At 40.7% G+C, this 19,638-nt stretch overlaps 1 protein-coding gene across 4 annotated transcripts in view; it reads right to left on the bottom strand.

Moving 5' to 3' along the window:
- LOC126297408 (RNA-binding protein Ro60-like) overlaps positions 1-19,638 on the bottom strand; it is a 99,328-nt gene that overhangs the window by 37,256 nt on the left and 42,434 nt on the right. For all 4 annotated transcript variants that reach the window (XM_049988168.1, XM_049988166.1, XM_049988169.1 and 1 more), the window contains 2 exons: positions 10,354-10,506; positions 3,674-3,885 (listed from right to left, as the gene is read on the bottom strand). In XM_049988168.1, coding sequence (XP_049844125.1) covers positions 3,674-3,885; positions 10,354-10,506 — 365 coding nt within the window. The remainder of the gene's footprint in view (positions 1-3,673; positions 3,886-10,353; positions 10,507-19,638) is intronic.

The raw sequence follows: 19,638 nt of genomic DNA, 5'->3' as shown, positions 1-19,638 counted from the left end.
GGTACTATCTCCACCACAGGTTTTGCCACTGTAATTTACTCTCCCAATAACAATTACAGTCAGTTAATACGATTTATTTCCTTTGTTAGACATTTCAGTCTGGATTAATTTTCCTTCTTGTTTCAATTGGATGTCACCATCATGTTCTAAAGCTCACATCCAAATAAAATATTGGTATGGGTTTTGAATCACTTTTTTTAAGTATAACATTTCTGTTTTTGAATGTGACCTTTATTTAAAAAGTGGCATTATTTTTTGTATACTGTATCCATACATGTATGAGAATGTTTATTGCAAATCTGTTCAAACACAACAAAAGTTCGTAAGATGGTAGAATTTAACGCTATTTCCTCCTACGTTTCACAAAAAGTCCAAATTTGAAACAGAGCTATAGACTGTTGTGGTGGCAAGTCCATACTTTCTTGTGTATCTCTTGCACTAACGCTGCGCAAGTCAGTGTCATGTAACATCCACATTGCATCAAATGCTTTAGTGTGCTGTGAATTATTGAGCCTATTGGAACGTATCATTTGCTGAGCCCTGTCCTTCAGAGATCTTCAAAATAAATCTGCACATGACCTCAATAGCCAAAGCTTCTTCTCTAAATGTATGACGACCCCTATAAATGTAAGACTACTGCTACACACACTACTAAAATGCACAAATGCTGACCTCAGGAGCAATAATTTAATCTGCGAATATAAGGCGACTCCGTATTTTTTGAATGATGAATTTGGGGAAAAAACCTTGTCTTACAATCACGTAAATACAGTACATTGTGGACAAATGGCTTCTGTAAAGTTCAGAAAGTATGAAAAAGGCACCAGACGAAGTAAAGCTGCGAGGGTGAGACTTGAGTCACTCCTGGATACCAGTCAGTAAAAGCATTCCCATGTTTTTCACAGGTTATTATGAAGGAATTATTCCAATACTTTCATTGCACTATACATTTTTCTATTTTATTTTCAATAAAACTGCAAAAAGCAACAGTTTCTCATCAGAATTCATTCTGTATCTGTCTTGTGCAAGTACATAGCTCTTGCCATAGAGATTCAGTAATGGAGATTGATTGCATGCCTAGGAGTCCAATCATATGGTAGTCACACATTTCAGCAAATCAATTATCTGACTAAACGGCAAGTGTGAAAGCAGCTTAAGAATGCTCAGTAACATATTTGTGGGGCAAACAACAAAAGAGTAACATTCTTGCAGTCATTAATTGCCAAAAAAATGTACAAGTTTCTGAAATAAGGTCGAGAAAAAGAGTTTATGTTTCCTGTGGTTTCCCTAAATCCAAGACAAGTCTTTAAAAAAGACATTAGTCAGTGGTTTTCTCTCCTCGTCCAAGTGATGTTTGTGTTCAGTCTCTAATGGCCCCAATGTCTGTGAGAAAGTGTAACCATCCTTTTTTTACAAAATCACCTTTGCAAAAAGAACTGTTTCAAGCTACAAACAATTTTATAATTGTCATCTGCAGAACTGTGCATGTGGATTGCATAAGTTCTGACTTAAATAAGAGTTATTTCATACTTAAACAAAAATTATATTCTAACAATACACTTGCTCAAGAATTGATCAAGTTTCTTTAACATTTTACTACTATATACAATATCAAATTTTTATGATACAGATAACAATTCTGTTTTGTACAATTTTGTTGTCAAAACTGCTTATCTGTGACCAAGTCATCTATTTTTGACGGAAGAGCAGTGACTGACAAGTGATCCTCCTATTAAGTAGCATGAGAAGACACAACAAAGCTTAGGTAAGATAGGTAAACCAGATAAAAATCCAGAATAACAACACTGAATTAGATTATATTAACAAAACACATCGGTGCCAGCTCAAGTGTCATTGGTTGGCTTATTGTTTCTGGATGCTCAACAATTTTATCAGTGTCAATGTTACAATGTTGGATCAACCAACTGCCGACATTTTAACATTGATTTTAACAACTATGACCTTGTATCCATTATGGACAAAATCAAAGTTTATCGGTGTTCTTGCTAAAATGGTCAGGTCTACAAGATATTTAAAATATAAACAGGCAACATGCATGAAAAAAGAAATACAACACACATCATGCACGAAAAAGGAACTACAACACCATATCCAAATTCATTCCTGAGGAGGAGGAGGAGGAGGAGGAGGAGGAGGAGGATGAAATATAACTGCTTAAAAAAAAGGGGGGGGGGGCTAAGTGACTCGTTGCATGGACTAGTCAGCAACCCTGCTGCAATACACAGAAAAATCTACCCTTCTGTTGCTACACAGAACCTTATAATCTGCACCACAACCCCTTCTCCACCCATATAGAGGGCACATCCTGTATTAAAACAGACAACAACATCTTGCCAATATGTAGACTGTAGTTACTTAAAAAAATGGCATAAAAAACTACTGCACTACAAGCATCACAAGCCAGTCAGTCTTGTTGTAGACTGCAGGAATGCTTTTTTGTGGGTAATGCCCTGTTCTCGGTCTTGTTACGGTGGCTTCTTTCCACCTGAGGTTGGTAGGAGGTTCTGAAGAACCTGACAGTTGGGTATATGACAATTTTGTGTGTACATTCAGCCACTCCAGTTCCCACTGACAAAATGAACCTACCTCACTAAAGCATGGAGATTGATTCAGCGGGATGGTATATATTGCTAAAATAATGCACTCATATGCCTCTTTGACCAGTGAGTGAACTAAATCCTTCCCTTTGACCACCACATACCTGGTATCCAGCAGAATGAGTATTAGTTTTTTAGTCATTATAAATGTGTAACAGTGATCTAACTGTATAGTACAACTTTCTCTGCCAGGTATATTTGTATGACACCCTGCAGGGAATTCAAAAAATCAGAACAGATGTGATACTTATTATTTAGGTGAACCTTCATCTGCCCCCGTGTCCCAAAACACACAAACCTCTGCACTTCAATGTAAATTTATATAGATTGCATACATTTCTGCATTTTTATTTACATTTGAAAGGAATGCAAATACAAAAGTTATGGCTAGAAAATACGACTGAACATCTGGCAATGACCCCCATTTAGATCATGTCAGTGTACATTACAGTAAAGTCACACAGTTCACCATAAATGGAACAAAACTTTATTTTTGTTGTCATGATATTTACTGCAACTGCAAACATTTATGCTATAACTACTACTGGGATGGGTAATCAAGTGTTGAACATTAACTCCAGAATGCACTGTGGAAGTAGATGATCAGTCCTTTAGTTTGCAGAACCCATATTAGATGAGAGTTCATTCATCTCCAAGTCTTCCCCGTGCATTTTATTAAAGTAATGAACTTTAAGAGACAGAAGTCTTTCTTAGCTTTAGGAATTGGATCATAAAGGTCTTTGACTACAGACTGCAATACTTTCCATCAAACAGGCTGCTACTACTACTCTTCATACTTATCACAAAAAATGCTGGCCTGGTTCCAAAATTTCACCAAAGCAACTTTAATTACAAGCATATGAAGCAAGAACAGTGTTATCAACCTCACTTGTTTCAATAAAAGATAATGCTATCAGCAGAAAAGTTGCTTTCATATAATGAAATCATGCAAATCTTAACAAATATGATGCCACGTTAAAGAACTTCAGTCCCATAATTAAACTTACTTGTTCATTATTTAATTTAAACATACTGACGTATCATCAAATACTTACTTCTTTCGATCTATAGAGGCCTGATGGCACACATTCAAATGAAAATGAATGTGCTGATATAAGTAATGACGCTGTAGTGGAATTTGTGCTATGTTTAAGATTCTCAACATTTTTCAGGTACTCAATTATTGATTGTGCCTCTGGCTTATCATTAAATAATTTCTGTGCTGTCTCAATACCATTTATCACATAACTGATGACAGCATTTTGGGCTAAACAAAGAAACAAGGTGACATAAATGACATATGTTACCAAACCAAAATTAATTCTAATGTATAAATAAATGTCACTAACTGTTTTAAACAAATACTTTCATATGACAGACAACACAATCTGGAACAAATAATTTTAAGATTGCAAAATTCATTCCATTTTTGTAAAATATACCAATACCAACAGCTAGGCAAAAGATGTTTTGGGCTCAATGCTAGCATATAAACACGTAACTGCTTCCACACTGGTACATGGTTTCAGAGTTAATATACTCTTCCAGTTTAATCCACTGCAGGTCATATTGCAACCACAAACATAAGAAATAAATTTTTGAGTTGCTTTACACTGACACATCCTTCATTAAAACAACAGGTTTATGTGGATTCTTATTCTGATGCATATGAAAATTTACACTCACATTATTTCTGTTATTTATAATTGGCAGATTATGGTGTGCCCAACTATTTAGTTGATTTGTGAAAATTTACAGATTGCTATGACTCTCCACTATTGAAAGCTTTTGTATGCTCAATGAAGAAGATAGTCTTTCATGCATCCACATTTACACTCGCACATACAGAGCACCCCATACTCGACTGCATATTCCTCTTTACAGTAATTCAAATACTGCTTTGCAATCTGATCAGTTAGCCTCCGAAACACACATGGAAATAAATAAACTAGTAACAGTAAACTTGTTTCATTCAATATCAATAACAGTCACGGTAAAAAAAGCTAACTAAAAATGTTTACACTTAAAGGAGCATAACTGATGCCAAGTATATTTTATTGCTAAGAAATAAAGTAATTCACTTTTAATGAGGCTCTACATACAATTATGTTCTCTTTTAGGGACATAACTTTTATAATAAACCACATAAAAAGCCTTTTGGAAAAAATTCCTTTTGTTAATTTTTGTCAGTCCGATTTAACGTACTGTGGAGGCATTTGTAGATACTGTCTCATGATCCTGCACTTCTGAATACATGCTGATCCAGATAGTATATCACTCTTATGAATAAACGAAATCAGTTTTTATACTTAATATTCTCTAAAACATTAAACGTAATACTGCAGTGCCAAATAGATGATAGTAATTAACAGTGTCCTCCTGTAAATATGAATGATTTTAGGCATTTTCAATGGCTCAAGAGAAGATCTGCTTGCAGTGAAGAGTTTTACAATTGCAGAATATTTTCTTACATTCTATTCTAAGCACAATTCTTCAAAATTATCACATCAATGTCATTAACACATGCTGAATGACCGAGCAAAGTGGTGCAGTGGTTAGCACACTGGACTCACATTTGGGAGGATGACTGTTCAATCCCACATCAGGCCATCCTGATTTAGGTTTTCTGTGATTTCCAAAAAACTGCTTCAGGCAAATGCCAGGATGGTTCCTTTGAAAGGGCATGGCCGACTTCCTTCCCCATCCCTCCCTAATCTGATGAGACCTTGCAGTTTGGTCTCCTTCCCCCCAAATCAACCAATCAACGAACCATGATGAATGAATTGTTTTTCAGTTCACATAGTACATGAAAGATCACCTCTGGTGGCAGTGTTAGATTAAACAGTGATCTGGGACAAGACCAAGAGCGCTATAGCACGAAGCACCAGCCAGTGAGATATAGCCCAGGAACTTTGTATGGATTTTTTACAGTTTGGGGAAAGTGGGACTATCAGAACAGTTACTAAAGCATTTTTTGGGCAGTATCATATCCTTCATCATTTGTTAAACGTAACATACAAAGTCAAGGATTATGACACTGCATCAAGACAAAAGCACAGAGACATAATCCGTGTCCTCCATATGAAGCCCTACTACAGTCCTGAGGCGCAGATCAATGATGCAGCTTCTCATTCAAGGAAACTGAAGACTCAGTTGGCAATCGTAAAGCTTTAATGGGAGAGGTTACCTCCATTGCTGATGATAGTAAAGAGGATGTGACAACACAGCCAGAATGTGAGGCTGTGTCAGTGTTGCCATAAAGAGGAACACTGCCAGGATTTACATCCAGGGTGCTGTAATCAGCTCCAATGAGAACTTCTGAAATAATGGAATACTGTTTCTCCAGGAGCAAAAGCATTGCTGTGAGATGTGGTGCATGCAGTGTGGCATAGTGGTTAGCATCGCTGGCTGGTGTGCTTTGGGTCACCAGTTCAAATCCGACCACCAGTAATTATTCTTTTATTTATTGTTTTGCATTTCTGGAAGGTTCTCGAAATGTCTTATGTTTATATATTCTGGAATATTAAATGTTTCTATAAATAGCAACACTCTCATTCCAGGAGATCAGGTTCTCGCATTTGTGTTAATAATAAACATGTTTTCCAGAGCTAAATGTTGTAATTCATTGACAACCTAGCTTTTGGATTTGAACTTGAATGTTGTTATAACGTGAAAAAATTATTTAATACAATAGTATGTTTTTGTGGTAAACCTGTAGCTCATTTGGTGTAATGGTCTAGTTACATATTGTGCACATCACATACTTTATGGGAACTACTTATCCTTGTTGTGATTTAGTTAGTGTAACAAGCTGTCCTTTTACTACTTACAGTGTTCTGTGGAAATCTAAAGTTAAAGCACTGACAAAATGCTCAATACTCAATCCTGTATTTAATAAATGTTTAGCATTTTCTCTTTGGAGAGTAGGCTATTAAAAATTAATATTTATGTCACAGTAGAATTTAAGGGCGAGTTTTTTGTGCGCGTTTTAGTTCATCAATATTTCTACTGCCAAGTACTTAAATGTGAATTGCAGAGTAATCATGTAGATGTAGATTTGTAGTCTTTGTGCAACGTCGCCTCTCCTACAAGCCACCCTGTACTCCAAGTCAAGGGAGACCCATCTTGGCCAAAAAGCTTTATTTTTTTCACAACTCCAACAGTTTTACTGCTCTTTGACGATTAAGGAGAATTGCTTGCTTGACAAACTGGCAACAAAACCAAATTTAGATGGCTACAGGACAGACATTTGTTGAATTCAAACAAAAACCAATATGAAAACAAGTTTCTCGGCAATATTTGGGTGGTTTTAAAACCCGCCTGGGTAGTCAAGAGCACTAATGCGCTGCTTCCTGGTCTCAGGTAGGCGCGCCGGCCCCGGATCAAATCCGCCTGGCGGATTAATGACGAGAGCTGGTATGTTGGCCATCCTGGATGTGGCTTTTAGGCAGTTTTCCACATCCTGCTTGATGAATACCGAGATGGTCCCTAAGTTCTGCCTCAGTTACATGGCTCGCAGACATTTGAAAATGTTCGCACTATTACATGGCTTACACTAGATGCTGACAGTTGGGGTTCACTAATTCCGTCCCGGGGCATTCAGGGTGGTGGCAGGAAGGGTAACTGGCCACCCGCTGTAACTAACACTGCCAAATCAATAGTAACATGGTCGCCCCCGCGTTGAAGCGAGACTAAGGCCTCAAGAAAGACATCTGGATGGTTTTAAACAAAATTCAACAACTCTGTATACTAATTTATTGTTAGTTTTATGATGTGAAAATAATAGCTAGAAAATACTATGGAAGTCTTCTGGATCAAACTGATAAAATGTGTTTGAGAAGAGGCCAAAAAGAGTCCTGAATTTCAAAACTCTGCTGAGGCAGCAACCAGGTTACTTCACTGTCATCCCAGTGTTGTTAGGTTTCTTAACAACTCATTCCTCGTTCCTACTCCGTGAGGAAGATGATAATGTTGTTTGTTAGGTAACACTTAACTGCATGGTTGGCTAGAGAGTGCGTTGAAATGAGAAGTCAACTTCTCACCAATTTAGCATTACAGGTGAGCTACTTAAGTCATTCATTCTGAGAGAGGAAGCAAAATAATCTTAAGTGTGACAATTTTCAAAGTATACTATTACCAACAGCATGTCTGCCGCTGGTAGCTGAGTGGTCAGTGCAATGGAATGTCATACTGGACGGCCTGGGTTTGATTCCTGGCTGGGTCGGAGATTTTCTCCGTTCAGGGACTGGGTATTGTGCTGTCCTTATCATTACCATTTCATCCCCATTGGCATGCAAGTCACCGAAGTGGCGTCAACTCAAAAGACTTGCAGCAGGCGAACAATCTACCCAATGGGGAGCCACACAGCATTTCCATTTTACCAACTGCATGAAGCTATCAAATATGCTCTGGAGCAACTGGTACACAACGTTTAAAATTTTACAAAACTGGAAATAACTTTCTAACTGCCGGTACATCAAAAGCTGCTGACTTGAGCATAATATTTTTCCACCTTAAGTAGAACACTATGTTAGTACATTTAAGGATAATTTAGATAAGGTATGGCTTCTTGGCACAATTCTCTAGGTCTTCCTAATATTAACTTCTTACTTACACAGTTACTGAAGAAAAATGCTTATGCTAATTTTTGTAATGCAGTTATATGTGCAAACGAATCTCACTGTTTATTATACATGCAGTAACTGTTAATGTTTATTTAATTTAAAATTAACTCTTCAGTAATCTCCGTTGTATTCCCAATAAGACAGTTATATTTACAACAAACATATTGTACCAAGGGTAATAGGAAAGTCTTCTAAAGTGCTCCAGTTAGACATTTTAATTCTTCCTTCTCTGTATCTAGGAGCTGTTCATAGACAAATTGCAGCCAAGAGATTGAGCTGTTCGTATCAGTTTTGACAGCCATTCATTCATCAAAAGATCTAGCGAAAGAACAAACCTGATAAGCAGTTTTGGTACAGATTCTTTCTCAACGGCTAACAGTGATCTAAGAAAATTTCTATAGTGTTGTGAGAAGATTATACATATTTTTCTACTATAAATGAGCTATTCAGAATGGTATCAGATAAGGTAATCCTTAGGTATATTTGCACATCATTCTGCAAGACAATACTGTTTTTTTCCTCGTAAGGATATAACCCTTCTTGACAGAGGAATGAACAGCGTAATATTCCTTGTGGTGCAAAGGCACACTCAAGAGATTTAAAAATCGAACATTTCAAGAAGAATGGCACTGTTATACGTGTTAAACCTGGATTCATTAACGAAACATTCTAACCAAGCAGCAACAAAAATGTGATGGTTTCAACATGAGGTGGCATCTCTCACAGGCAGTAATTATATGTGTGTCAGGCAGAAAATGGTGAATTTTTTCCCCACTGGAAGGGAGACTTTGGCGATCTTAATATTGGTTCTACTTCATTTTGGCTGCCTGATGGAGCAGAAAAGTTATAAATATTTTTCAATAAAAACAGCGTCAATGGCAAATTTGTTTTTATTAATAACAATGATGCATTTTGCTCTCAAAGCATCATCAGATTATATAAGCAGGATAAGATTCATCTGCCAACTGCTGCTGAAGAGTATTAAACAAGAATAAGGTATGTCTGGATATATTATCTGGTCATCAAATATCTTCTCAAATATATGAAGGACCTTACAAGCACTAAAGCAGGCTCAGCACAGTGCACACAGCACAGAGCCACATGTACAACATGTGAATGTAGAACAGTAAATGATCTGCTACGCAGGTCTGCCCAGCACAGGAACAGAACTGACTATAGTCATTTTATGCTCTGACTATAGTCAGTTCTGTTCTTTCACTGGGTGGATCTGCTTAGCTGATCATTTTCTGCTCTACATTCACATGCTGTAAGTGTGACTCTGTGCTGTGTACACCATGCTGGGCCTGTTTCAGTGTATGTAATGTCCTTCAGGAATCTGATACGACATTTGACAACCGGATGTCATGTTCAGATGCTTCTTATTCTTGTTTAATGCCCTTCATTGGCAATTCACAGATGAAGCTTATCCTACTACATGTTTACATAATCTGAGTGCCCTTTTCAAAGGAATCGTCCTGACATTTGTGCCAATCGATTTTGGGAAACCACAGCAAACCTATATCAGGATAGTTGCACAAGCATATGGTGGCAAATACTACTGAATGAGTGTCCAAATCCTTTAGCACTAAATCAACTAGCTCAACCTAAGATTCATATTAGCACATTGGCCACATGTTCCATTAGACTATTTGGTTATAAGAGGCTTCTGGACTAATCTCCTTATAGTGCTAATCTTGTCCCATTTAACTTGTTTCTACCTGCAACAACTTCACAAAAGAATAGCCATTTTATTCTACTGAGGCACTTGTGCAGACACATTGTGATGAGCAATTTCAAAATGTGATATGATGTGATGGAAAATAAATATGGCTGTCCTGCAACACTTCTGTAGTGTCCTCTGTACTCCGATGACAATGATGGCAAAAGTTACCTTAGTTCAAGTCTTTTTCAACCTTCAGCCATCTTACTCTTCAGTGTGGCTTTATTAGCATTTCCACATAGCAACATGCTGGTTCTCAAAATCAGGTGCTTTGAACCTGTTTACCTTAATTTAAGTGACTTTCATATATAAAAAAAACAGCAGAGTTTACAAAACAGGCATTGTTTCAAAAAGTTATCTATCTACACTCATCACAGAAATCTTAACTTACCTGGATTTTTAGAACATGTATGAGCCAATTTCAGAATATCCTTGTGTGTCCAGCTATGCATTCCTACAAAACGAGTAACATTTTCAGCCATTTTCTGTGGTTCTTGATGTAAATACCAGTTATTAACTGCACGGCGTAGCCCTCTTCCCCAGCCTTAAAAGAAAGTGGAAAATAAGCCTAAGAATGCAAGCGCCTTTCAGACAGTCAAAAAACATCTGTGCATGACAACAAGCACATACGAGGTGCTAGATTTTTAAATGTAATAAACAATTTATACCAACTAAGAACATACAGTTATACGGACAATACAAAAATTCTTTCTTTGGAACATGTTAAAAACAGATGACTGCTTGTGTCAGTGAAGATAGGAAGTTCTGTGGCATAATACTGAATAACTCTACATGCCAAACCCAGAACTGTGTAAAAACATGCTTAAACTCCACACATAACTCACAGGTCTCTCTCACTGTAACTGTTTCCATTTCTATTTTCTCTGGATTTTTATGAAGTATCATGTATATCATATAGGCCATGCATCCTTCTTGCTAGGTCAAATTAGTCAATAAAACTCCCATACCACAATATCAATAATAGCACAACCATAAAAGTGGTATTAATTTCCACATTAGAACTGAAATAACTGAAACCAAAGTTGCATTTTCATAACAGTGTACTGGAGAGAAACTAACAAGAACACCTCAGGTACTTTCACAGTTATGCTCCTCCACATTCCTGGAGGGAGGGAGGGAGGGAGGCAGAGTGATTACCTTTACTTCTTCCATCATTTCCAAGGGGCAAATATATTCTGATGCTGAGTACTAACAAAACCCACTCAAAAGCTGCATATTGGCTATAGTTTTTGCCACAGAGAACAAGTAACAAAAAGAGATGTTAGTCACTCAGTGCATCAGTCCTTGTCCACCACTTTTTGCTGAGTAGTACAACCAATGTCATTGACACACAACTTATGAAATATCAGTCTACATGGAATGCTGATTGATTACTAACCTAAATCATGCTATGCATACATAGACACACATTACTTTCTCAGTTTAGTCCATGACAAATAACTTACTTGTATTAACAAAAAGCAATCCCCATTGGCTCAAACCTCAGTTGACAGTTTCCCTTTGCCACACCTTACCTTTTCCTTTCTTCTGTTCACACCACTCATTCCCGATCCAGATCGTGTACTGACTTCTCCAAACACTCTCCTCCTCCTAAACTCTCTCTCTCTCTCTCTCTCTCTCTCTCTCTCTCTCTCTCTCTCTCTCTCTCTCTCTCTCTCTCAATCCCCCCCCCCCCCGCCCTCCTCGTCACCATCTTGCTATCCTTTCCTCCCCACCCCTTCCCCTCCCAACCTCTTATATACTCTACCCCTTGAACTACTATCTTCTTCTTCTTCTTCTTCTTCTTCTTCTTCTTATGCAGATGCTGAGTCATGTGAGTAAAGACCTGCCTGACTCTACCCCACTAACCCTCCTTGCTTTGTTGCTTTGTGCGTCTTCCTCTAGCCCCTCCCCACCTCACTCTGCCCAAGCAACTTCTATTAATATTCAAGTCATTCTCACTGTAGCCACAGGCATGTGTATTTGTGCGATTGTGTGTTTACTTCCACTACAGAAAGAACAAAAGCTCGAAAACTAGTATAAATAGTTCAATGCCACACACATGAGTCAGCTATACACAAGTAGTTGTGTTTCCTTTATTTTACATATTATTCCATTCAGGAGTTTCTATTGCCATTTAACAAAAAGTAAAATAATTACACTGCAAAACAAAAATATAAGGGACCACAAAGGAATTATACGAATGGGATGGAAATTTGTAACGTGATGTAAATGTTTTGTTTCGGTCTGTTTTAGGATGCAAAAACAACTACAGTCATATGCACCCATGTTAGAACAGTAGAACATAAATAAACAGGAGTTAAAAGTGACTACACTTTAAGCCCAATCGACAGAAGGAAAGACAGCTAGAAACAAGGACTTGGAGAAAGGTCCATGAACTATGCCACAGACAAATGGAGCTCCTGAACTAAAGGTTAAATGTCCTTCACCATATTGCTATGACAGATAAAAAGTAGAATGCGGTCGACAGTCCACGTGTCGTTCACTAAAACAGCAGATAACTCAGACAGAAAACATAAATGAGAATGTAAGGGGGGGGGAAAAAAACACTTTCTGGCAGGAAATGGTGACCATCAAAGTTCCAGGACAATGAGCACGAAGTGGTGGGGTAGCACCACCTAACAAATGGCAATGGTTAAAAAAGACAGTGTCCAATATCCAACTTAGCTAAAATGATGGCTGAGATGAGGTAGTACAAGCAGCTGGGAAGAGCTTAATTCACACAAGCTTGTTCCCATGAAGGACGGACCAGTGGTGATGCCAAAGTAACACCACTTGCTGACACATGGCAACACAGAGATCATCGGAGGGAATGAAAGAACTAGCTGGCTGAGGTACGAGGACTGCAGCCTCGGCAGCAACATCAGCGTCCTCATTTCCCATCAGACTGATGTGACCAGGAACCCACATGAACTTCACAGTGGCTCCAGCAACAGTGAGCATGTGACAGCTTTCCTGGATGCGTTGCACTATGGGATGGATGGAGTACAGCACACAGAGGCTCTGAAGAGCACAGACAGAGTCAGAGCAGATGGTGCAATTGAAAAGCTTGTGTCTCTGGATGTACTGTGTGGCCTGATACGGGACATAGAGATCTGCTGTAAATACTGAGTAGTGTTCTGGAAGCCGATACCAAAAATCGTCGGTGCCAATGACGACGGCACACCCGACACCACGATCAGTCCGAGAGCATCAGTGTATGCAAAGATACTATTACAAAGTTCCGTGTGAAGGCCATGAAACTTGGAGCGATACAGTGAGGCTGGAGTAGTGTCCTTAGGAAGCAAATGAAGGCCAAGGTGAACACAGGCCACCGCATGAAACCAAAGTGATGAAGGGTTCACACCCAACAGGAAAGCGGCAGGTAGCATGAAGTTAAGCTGATGGAGCAAAAGCTGAAAGCAAACTCCAGGAGGTAAGAGAGAAGAGGGACGCACCTCATACTGCTGATCAAAAGAGTTATAGAAGAAGGAGGCATCGGATGGGTGGCCAGGCATGGCATACAAACAGCATGCATATCTGCTGAGAAAAAAGTCATGGCAGTATGACAGAGGCAGTTCAGCAGCTTCTACATACAGACTCTAAGCCAGGCTAGTGTAAAAGGTGCCAGTGGCCAAACTGATGACACAATGGTGGATAGTGTAAGAGGGACGGACATGCACATGCATAAACCAAACACTCATAGTCTAGTTTCAACAGGTAACACACTGGTAAAAATAGAGGACAGTTGTCCGATCCGCTCCCCAGGAAGTACCGATGAGGACACGTAGGACATTGAGGTACCATGTACAGCAGGCAGCCAGGTAAGATATGGGAGGGCATGAGCCCCAGGAATTTCGTAATTTCAACAAAGAGAATAGCAAAAGGCCCTAGATGTAAAGATAGTGGAAGAAACCAATTGTGCTGCCAGAAATTCATACAAACGGTCTCATCAGAAAAGCAAAAGCCATTGTTGATGCTCCATGAGTAAAGACACTCAAGACATCGCTGAAGATGCCATTCAAGGAGACAAGTCTGTGGAGAACTGCAATAGATTGCAAAATTGTCAATGAAAAGGTAGCCAGAGATGCCTGGCAGGAAACAAGCCGTAATAAGGTTAATGGTGAAAGCAAAGAGGATGACACTCTGGAAGGAACCCTGAGGGACACCATTTTCCTGGATGAAGGTGTTTGACTAGGCAGAATCCACATTTACCTTGAAAAGTCAGTCTTTTAAAAATTCCTGAAGGAAATGGGGCATATGGCCACAGAACTCCGACATGTAGAGAGTACAGAGAATACCAGTCCTCCAGCAGGTGTCCTGGTCTTTCTCCTAATAGAAAAACACAGCCAGTCTGGTATTTCCACAAAAAATCATTCATGACATGGGTTGTCAATGTTACTAGATGGCCAACTGCAGAATGGTGCACTTGAAATCCACACGGTGCGGTGGTCAGCAAATTGCGAGACAAACCACCATACCCAGCCAGGAATGAATCATATGTTCCATCACCTTGCAAACACAGTGTTGAGAAAATGGAGCAATAATTAGAAGGAAGGTGTTTGTCCTTACCAGGCTTAGGTATGGGTATGACATGGGCTTCATGCCAGCGTCTGGGAAGCGTGTCCTCTGCCCAGATGTGATTGTACGTATGGAGGAGAAAGTGCTTGCCCACAAGAGAAAGGTTCTGCAACATCTGAATGTGAACGTCATCTGGCCCTGGTGCCGAGGATTGGGATGAAATGAGAGCATGATCTAGCTCCCTCATAATAAAGAAGGCATTGTAGCCCTCATGATTCCGAGAAGAGTAGGGTATTGTCCGAGCTGCCTCCACTTGTTTCTGATGGAGGGAGGCAGCGTGATAGTGGGTGGAGCTCAAAATCTCCACAAAAAAGCAGTCCAAGATGTTGGAAACAGCAATTGGGGAATGGCCCAGAGAGCCATTGGAGGTTGGCCCACATGATGGAAGAGGAAGTGGAAGCGGAACTGTTAAAAGAACTAGCAAAGGAAATCCAGCTAGCTTTTTTGCTATTCCAAAGAATGCAACAGCACTGTGGAAGCAATTGTTTATAATAAATACAGTTTGCCATCACAGGATGATTGTTAAAAATGCGGAGAGCATGTCTCTGTGCAAATTGCATCCGTGGCATACCTCAGTCCACCAAGGGAACAGGACATGAAATAGTAAAGAGGAAGTGCAAGGAATGGAACGTTCTGGAGCAGTAACGATAACGTTTATAAGATATTATACCTGGTCATCACAACTGTTCATCGAAGGTCGCCAGGGGGGAGTAAAGCCTCTATTCAGCCTTAGGAAGCTGCCATTTCGGTGTGCACTTAGGTGGGGGTAGGAGTCAGCAAACTGATAGCACACGGAAATGGTTGCTCGAGTATGTGTCAGAGAGAAAGGGCCACTCGAGACAATGGGCAAGCTGGCCAGTGCAGAAGGAGAGGTCCTAATGGGAATAGGCGTGTGTGTGTGTGTGTGTGTGTGTGTGTGTGTGTGTGTGTGTGTGTGTGTGTGTGTTTGTTACCTCTCAGACAGTTTTTTGGAGAACCTCAAAGGGGATGGTGTGCATTAAAGTCACCAAGCAGCAGAAAGGGGCAAAGAAGATGCCCAGTAAGTTTGATGAAGTCTGCCCTGGCGACACCAAATGATGGAGGGATGTAAATAGTACAACAGGAAAAGGTCAAGTAAGGTAGGAAAATGTGGACTGCAACAGCTTGCAGCTGGGTGTTCAGTGAGATAGTTTGACGATGAATGTCGTCCCAGATGAGCAGCATGACTCCCGCAAGAGATGGGATGCCATCCTCAGGGGAAGGTCAAGGTGGACCAGGAAGAAATGCGAGAGCTCAAAGCAGTTGTGAGGATGCAATTTTGTTTCCTGGAGCCAGAGAACAAGGGTACGCTGTGATTCCTGGAGCAGCCGTAAGCCCTCTTTGTGGGATCAAAGACCATGAACATTTCATTGGAGAAGAGTCATGATGAGGAAAGGGGAGGAGGGAAAAAATGAAGAGGTATCACCTTGGCAGCTGCCAAGTGCCACCCTTCAAAGACTCACCGCTAAAGGGCATGGAGGCTGGAGGATCATGCTCCACGAGATCTACAGAGGTTTTGGCATTCTCCTTCTGTGCGTGTGTGGAGTCCAGGGCAGAAGAACAGTTAGTGGGGCACACTAGTCAGCTGGGCGAGGGTACTACATAGCGACACCATTGAAGTGGCTCTCCAAGTTGGCAAATCAGAGCTTGTTGCCCGGAGGGACATAAGAAGTCTTCGTGGGAGTTTTCCTTCTGTTTTTTCTGGCCTGCCGGTTGTGAAGCATGTAACTTCGGCCCGTGAGGTGAAAGTCTGGTGGGTTGCTGGATAGCTGGAAGAGGACACGGGGATGCTACTGTGACACTGGCGATTTTACAACCATGGTGCTGAATTTGATGAAGTATGTCTGTGTGGCCATGTCCTTCATGGAGCAAGATGTAGCAAGAACAGTACTGTAAGTGCCGGATGGTAAAACGCAGGGTTTCTGGCTAGCCAAAAACTTGTAAGCGACCAGGTAAAGTACTATTTGCTTCACCCGGATCTCCTGGATGGCCCGCTCATCGAGATATATGGGACAATCTCGGGAGGGAGCAGCATGTTTGCCAATGCAATTGGTACAGTGAGGAGAAGGAGGTGAATAATCACCCGCATGAGCATCCCTACCACAGGTTACAGATTTACCCAGGTGTCGACAGGACATTTGAGTGTGGTTGTAACAATGACACTGTAGCGCATCGGGTTCACAATGTACAGTTGGACTGTGATAACTTCGTAGCCTAATCTGATCTTTGACGGAACCATGACTATCTAAAGTCAGAGAAAGAGTGAATGTGGGCACTAAGGATGCATCTACCTTTTTCATCACCTGATGGACTGCAATGACACTCTGATCAGAGAGATACATTCCGATTTCCACCTCGGTCAGATCATTGAGCAGCCTAGTGTAAATAACATCACGGGAAGAATTCAGTGTTCAATGGGTTGGGGTTGTTTGGGGAAGGAGACCAGACAGCGAGGTCACCAGTCTCATCGGATTAAGGAAGGACGGGGAAGGAAGTCGGCCGTGCCCTTTCAAAGGAATCATCCCGGCATTTGCCTGGAGCGATTTAGGGAAATCATGGAAAACCTAAATCAGGATGGCCGGATGCAGGATTGAACTGTCGTCCTCCCGAATGCGAGTCCAGTGTCTAACCACTGCGCCACCTCGCTCGGTAGTGTTCAATGGGACTTGACACAAACAGGATAGCTGTGGAGGAGTGAAACTGCAAGCAGTTGTGCTTGAGAATCACAAGTTGTTTCCAAAAGCACAGTGCCATTGCATGAATAAGAACAGGATTTCACAGGGCCAGCAACTGCATCAACAACTTTCTGAATAATAAATGGATTTACCGTAGCAAAGAACTGCGTTTACATTTAGTAGACGTTAACTGTGAAGATGATGATTGTCTCACTGCAATAAAATTCCCATTACTGCCAGCATATCCGATGGCTCGCTCCTTCGCACTGGGGGCCCTTCCTCAGAGGGGGTGCACCTGCCTTAGGCGATTGTTCACACCTCAGGTCACACCTCATGAACACCTGACAGAGGGACCAACTGGCAATTTGGAACGGTAGCAGCTCATGCGATCACCCCTCCCTGGGCCTGGCCTGTACCAGGGGGTACGTGCAATCCCTACCTGTCAACCCATGGCTGGGTCAATATTAAGTGTCAGACGTGTGGGCCAGCCTTCAGAAGCACACAGGGAGGAAGAAGAAAAAGAGGAACTCCAACACTGAAGTGGAGGAAGGATAGGAGAAGCGAACGAAGAAACTAAAAACTGAAGAAACCGTTCTGATATTGGCATCTAAAAATACACAACACTTTTCCAATAAGATCCCAGACATGTTCCCCAAGAGAGGGGAAAAAGAATAGCAAGAGGATCCACTTGCAGCATGGAAGAGAAAAGATGCTGCAAAGGACGTGCCATGGTAGCCAAGAGCAAACCTGCCAAAGAGTGGCGAGCCACATGGGGGTTGATGAATATGTGCAGACAAACAAATGCTTACAGTTTTAGGAAAATTGGATGATTTATTCAAGTGAAAGAGCTTCACAAATTGGGCAAGTCAATAACGCGTTGGTCCATCTCTGCCCCTTATGCAAGCAGTTACTCAGCTTGACACTGATCAACAGAATCTTTGCTGATCATGGGGGCCCAATTCGAAGTGGGAATCATCACTAAAGGCAATTCTACTCCAGTCAATGATATTCTAGGCTAAAGACGTGTCTGGAGATGCCCCAGACAGCAGTGGTATATCATCCTGACTGTTGCCCTCCATATGGCCTGACACCCAGGTGTGATGGCCTGAGGTGTCATTTCATTTCATAGCAGGACCCCTTTGGTTATCATCCTCTGGCGTCCTTACAGCATCATGGTTTGTCGATGATATTCTGCGCCCCATTTTGTAGCTCTTCGCGGCTAGCCATACTGGACATAGATTTAACCCTTTTGTGGGCTGTGGGGGATATACTAAATGTATTTCTTTATAGCATTTAAGGGAATGTGTGTTACCACTTCTGTATGCTCCTGGTATCTAGTGGCTGTCCACTGCACCAGCTGTAGTGCTGTTTATTGTGCAATATAGCCTTCAGGACTGTAGGAAGTATATATATCATCAGATGGTGATTTAATGGTTACTGGGAAGTAGGGTTACCACCAAAGTAGTTTATGGAAGGGGCTTGGGAAGTATACTTACCACAAAATTAATCTGTCATTTGTGATTCTTGCAAAGCATACAACTTAGGGGTATCCCAAAGCTCTTGGGAATACATCTTACCACCTCTGCCTATGCCTGACATCTTGTGGTAGTACACTGCACCACGGGTATGAAAACTGTTACAACAATCAGTTTCTGTTTATCATGGGATCACTACTGTTGTCAGAACACATTTCTTCTCTTCTGCAATATAGAATACTGTGACCTATGTCAACTCATACCTTTATTGCATGATAAAATTTCAAGGATTGTTTTCAGACTGTGCTAAGTAAACTTTAGTATCAGTAACAAGTACTTTTTTAAATAAAGTAAAATAAAGCATAAAATAAAAACAGATAACACTGTTTTTTTCTTCTTTACATGTAATGGCTGCACACAACAGCTCACAATAGGGAAGGGGAAATCCATTTACTACCATAGTTTTAGTACCTCACACAGGTGCCGTGGTGATATATGTACCACCAAAAAATAAATATAGTCAGTTGATCAAAATTTCAACAGGACAGCAAAAAATTATCTTCGCTCAGTTGCTACAAAAAATGCACTTGCAAAAGGGTTAAGCACAATAGAGCTTGCCTGCGCATGCTGAGAGTTTCTAGTGCTTGTTTTCATCCTTGCCAAACCATACACTGGCCAGCAAGTCCACCAGATGTCTCCGCCACTGACAACATTTGGAACATTATCAGCGGGGTCCTCCAACCAGCTCAGGATTTTGATGATATAAAGTGCCAATTGGACAGAATTTGGCACGATATCCCTCAGGAGGGTATCCAAGAACTTTATCAATCAACACCAAGCTGAATAACTGCTTGCATAATGGCCAGAGGTGGACCAACGCATTATTGACTTGCTCGATTTGTGAAGCTCTTTCTCCTGAATAAATCG

This window comes from Schistocerca gregaria, chromosome X (genome assembly GCF_023897955.1).
Source record: "Schistocerca gregaria isolate iqSchGreg1 chromosome X, iqSchGreg1.2, whole genome shotgun sequence".
Taxonomy (NCBI): domain Eukaryota; kingdom Metazoa; phylum Arthropoda; class Insecta; order Orthoptera; family Acrididae; genus Schistocerca; species Schistocerca gregaria.
The sequence above is the reverse complement of the archived record's forward strand: the minus strand, read 5'-3'. Positions and strand labels throughout refer to the sequence as shown.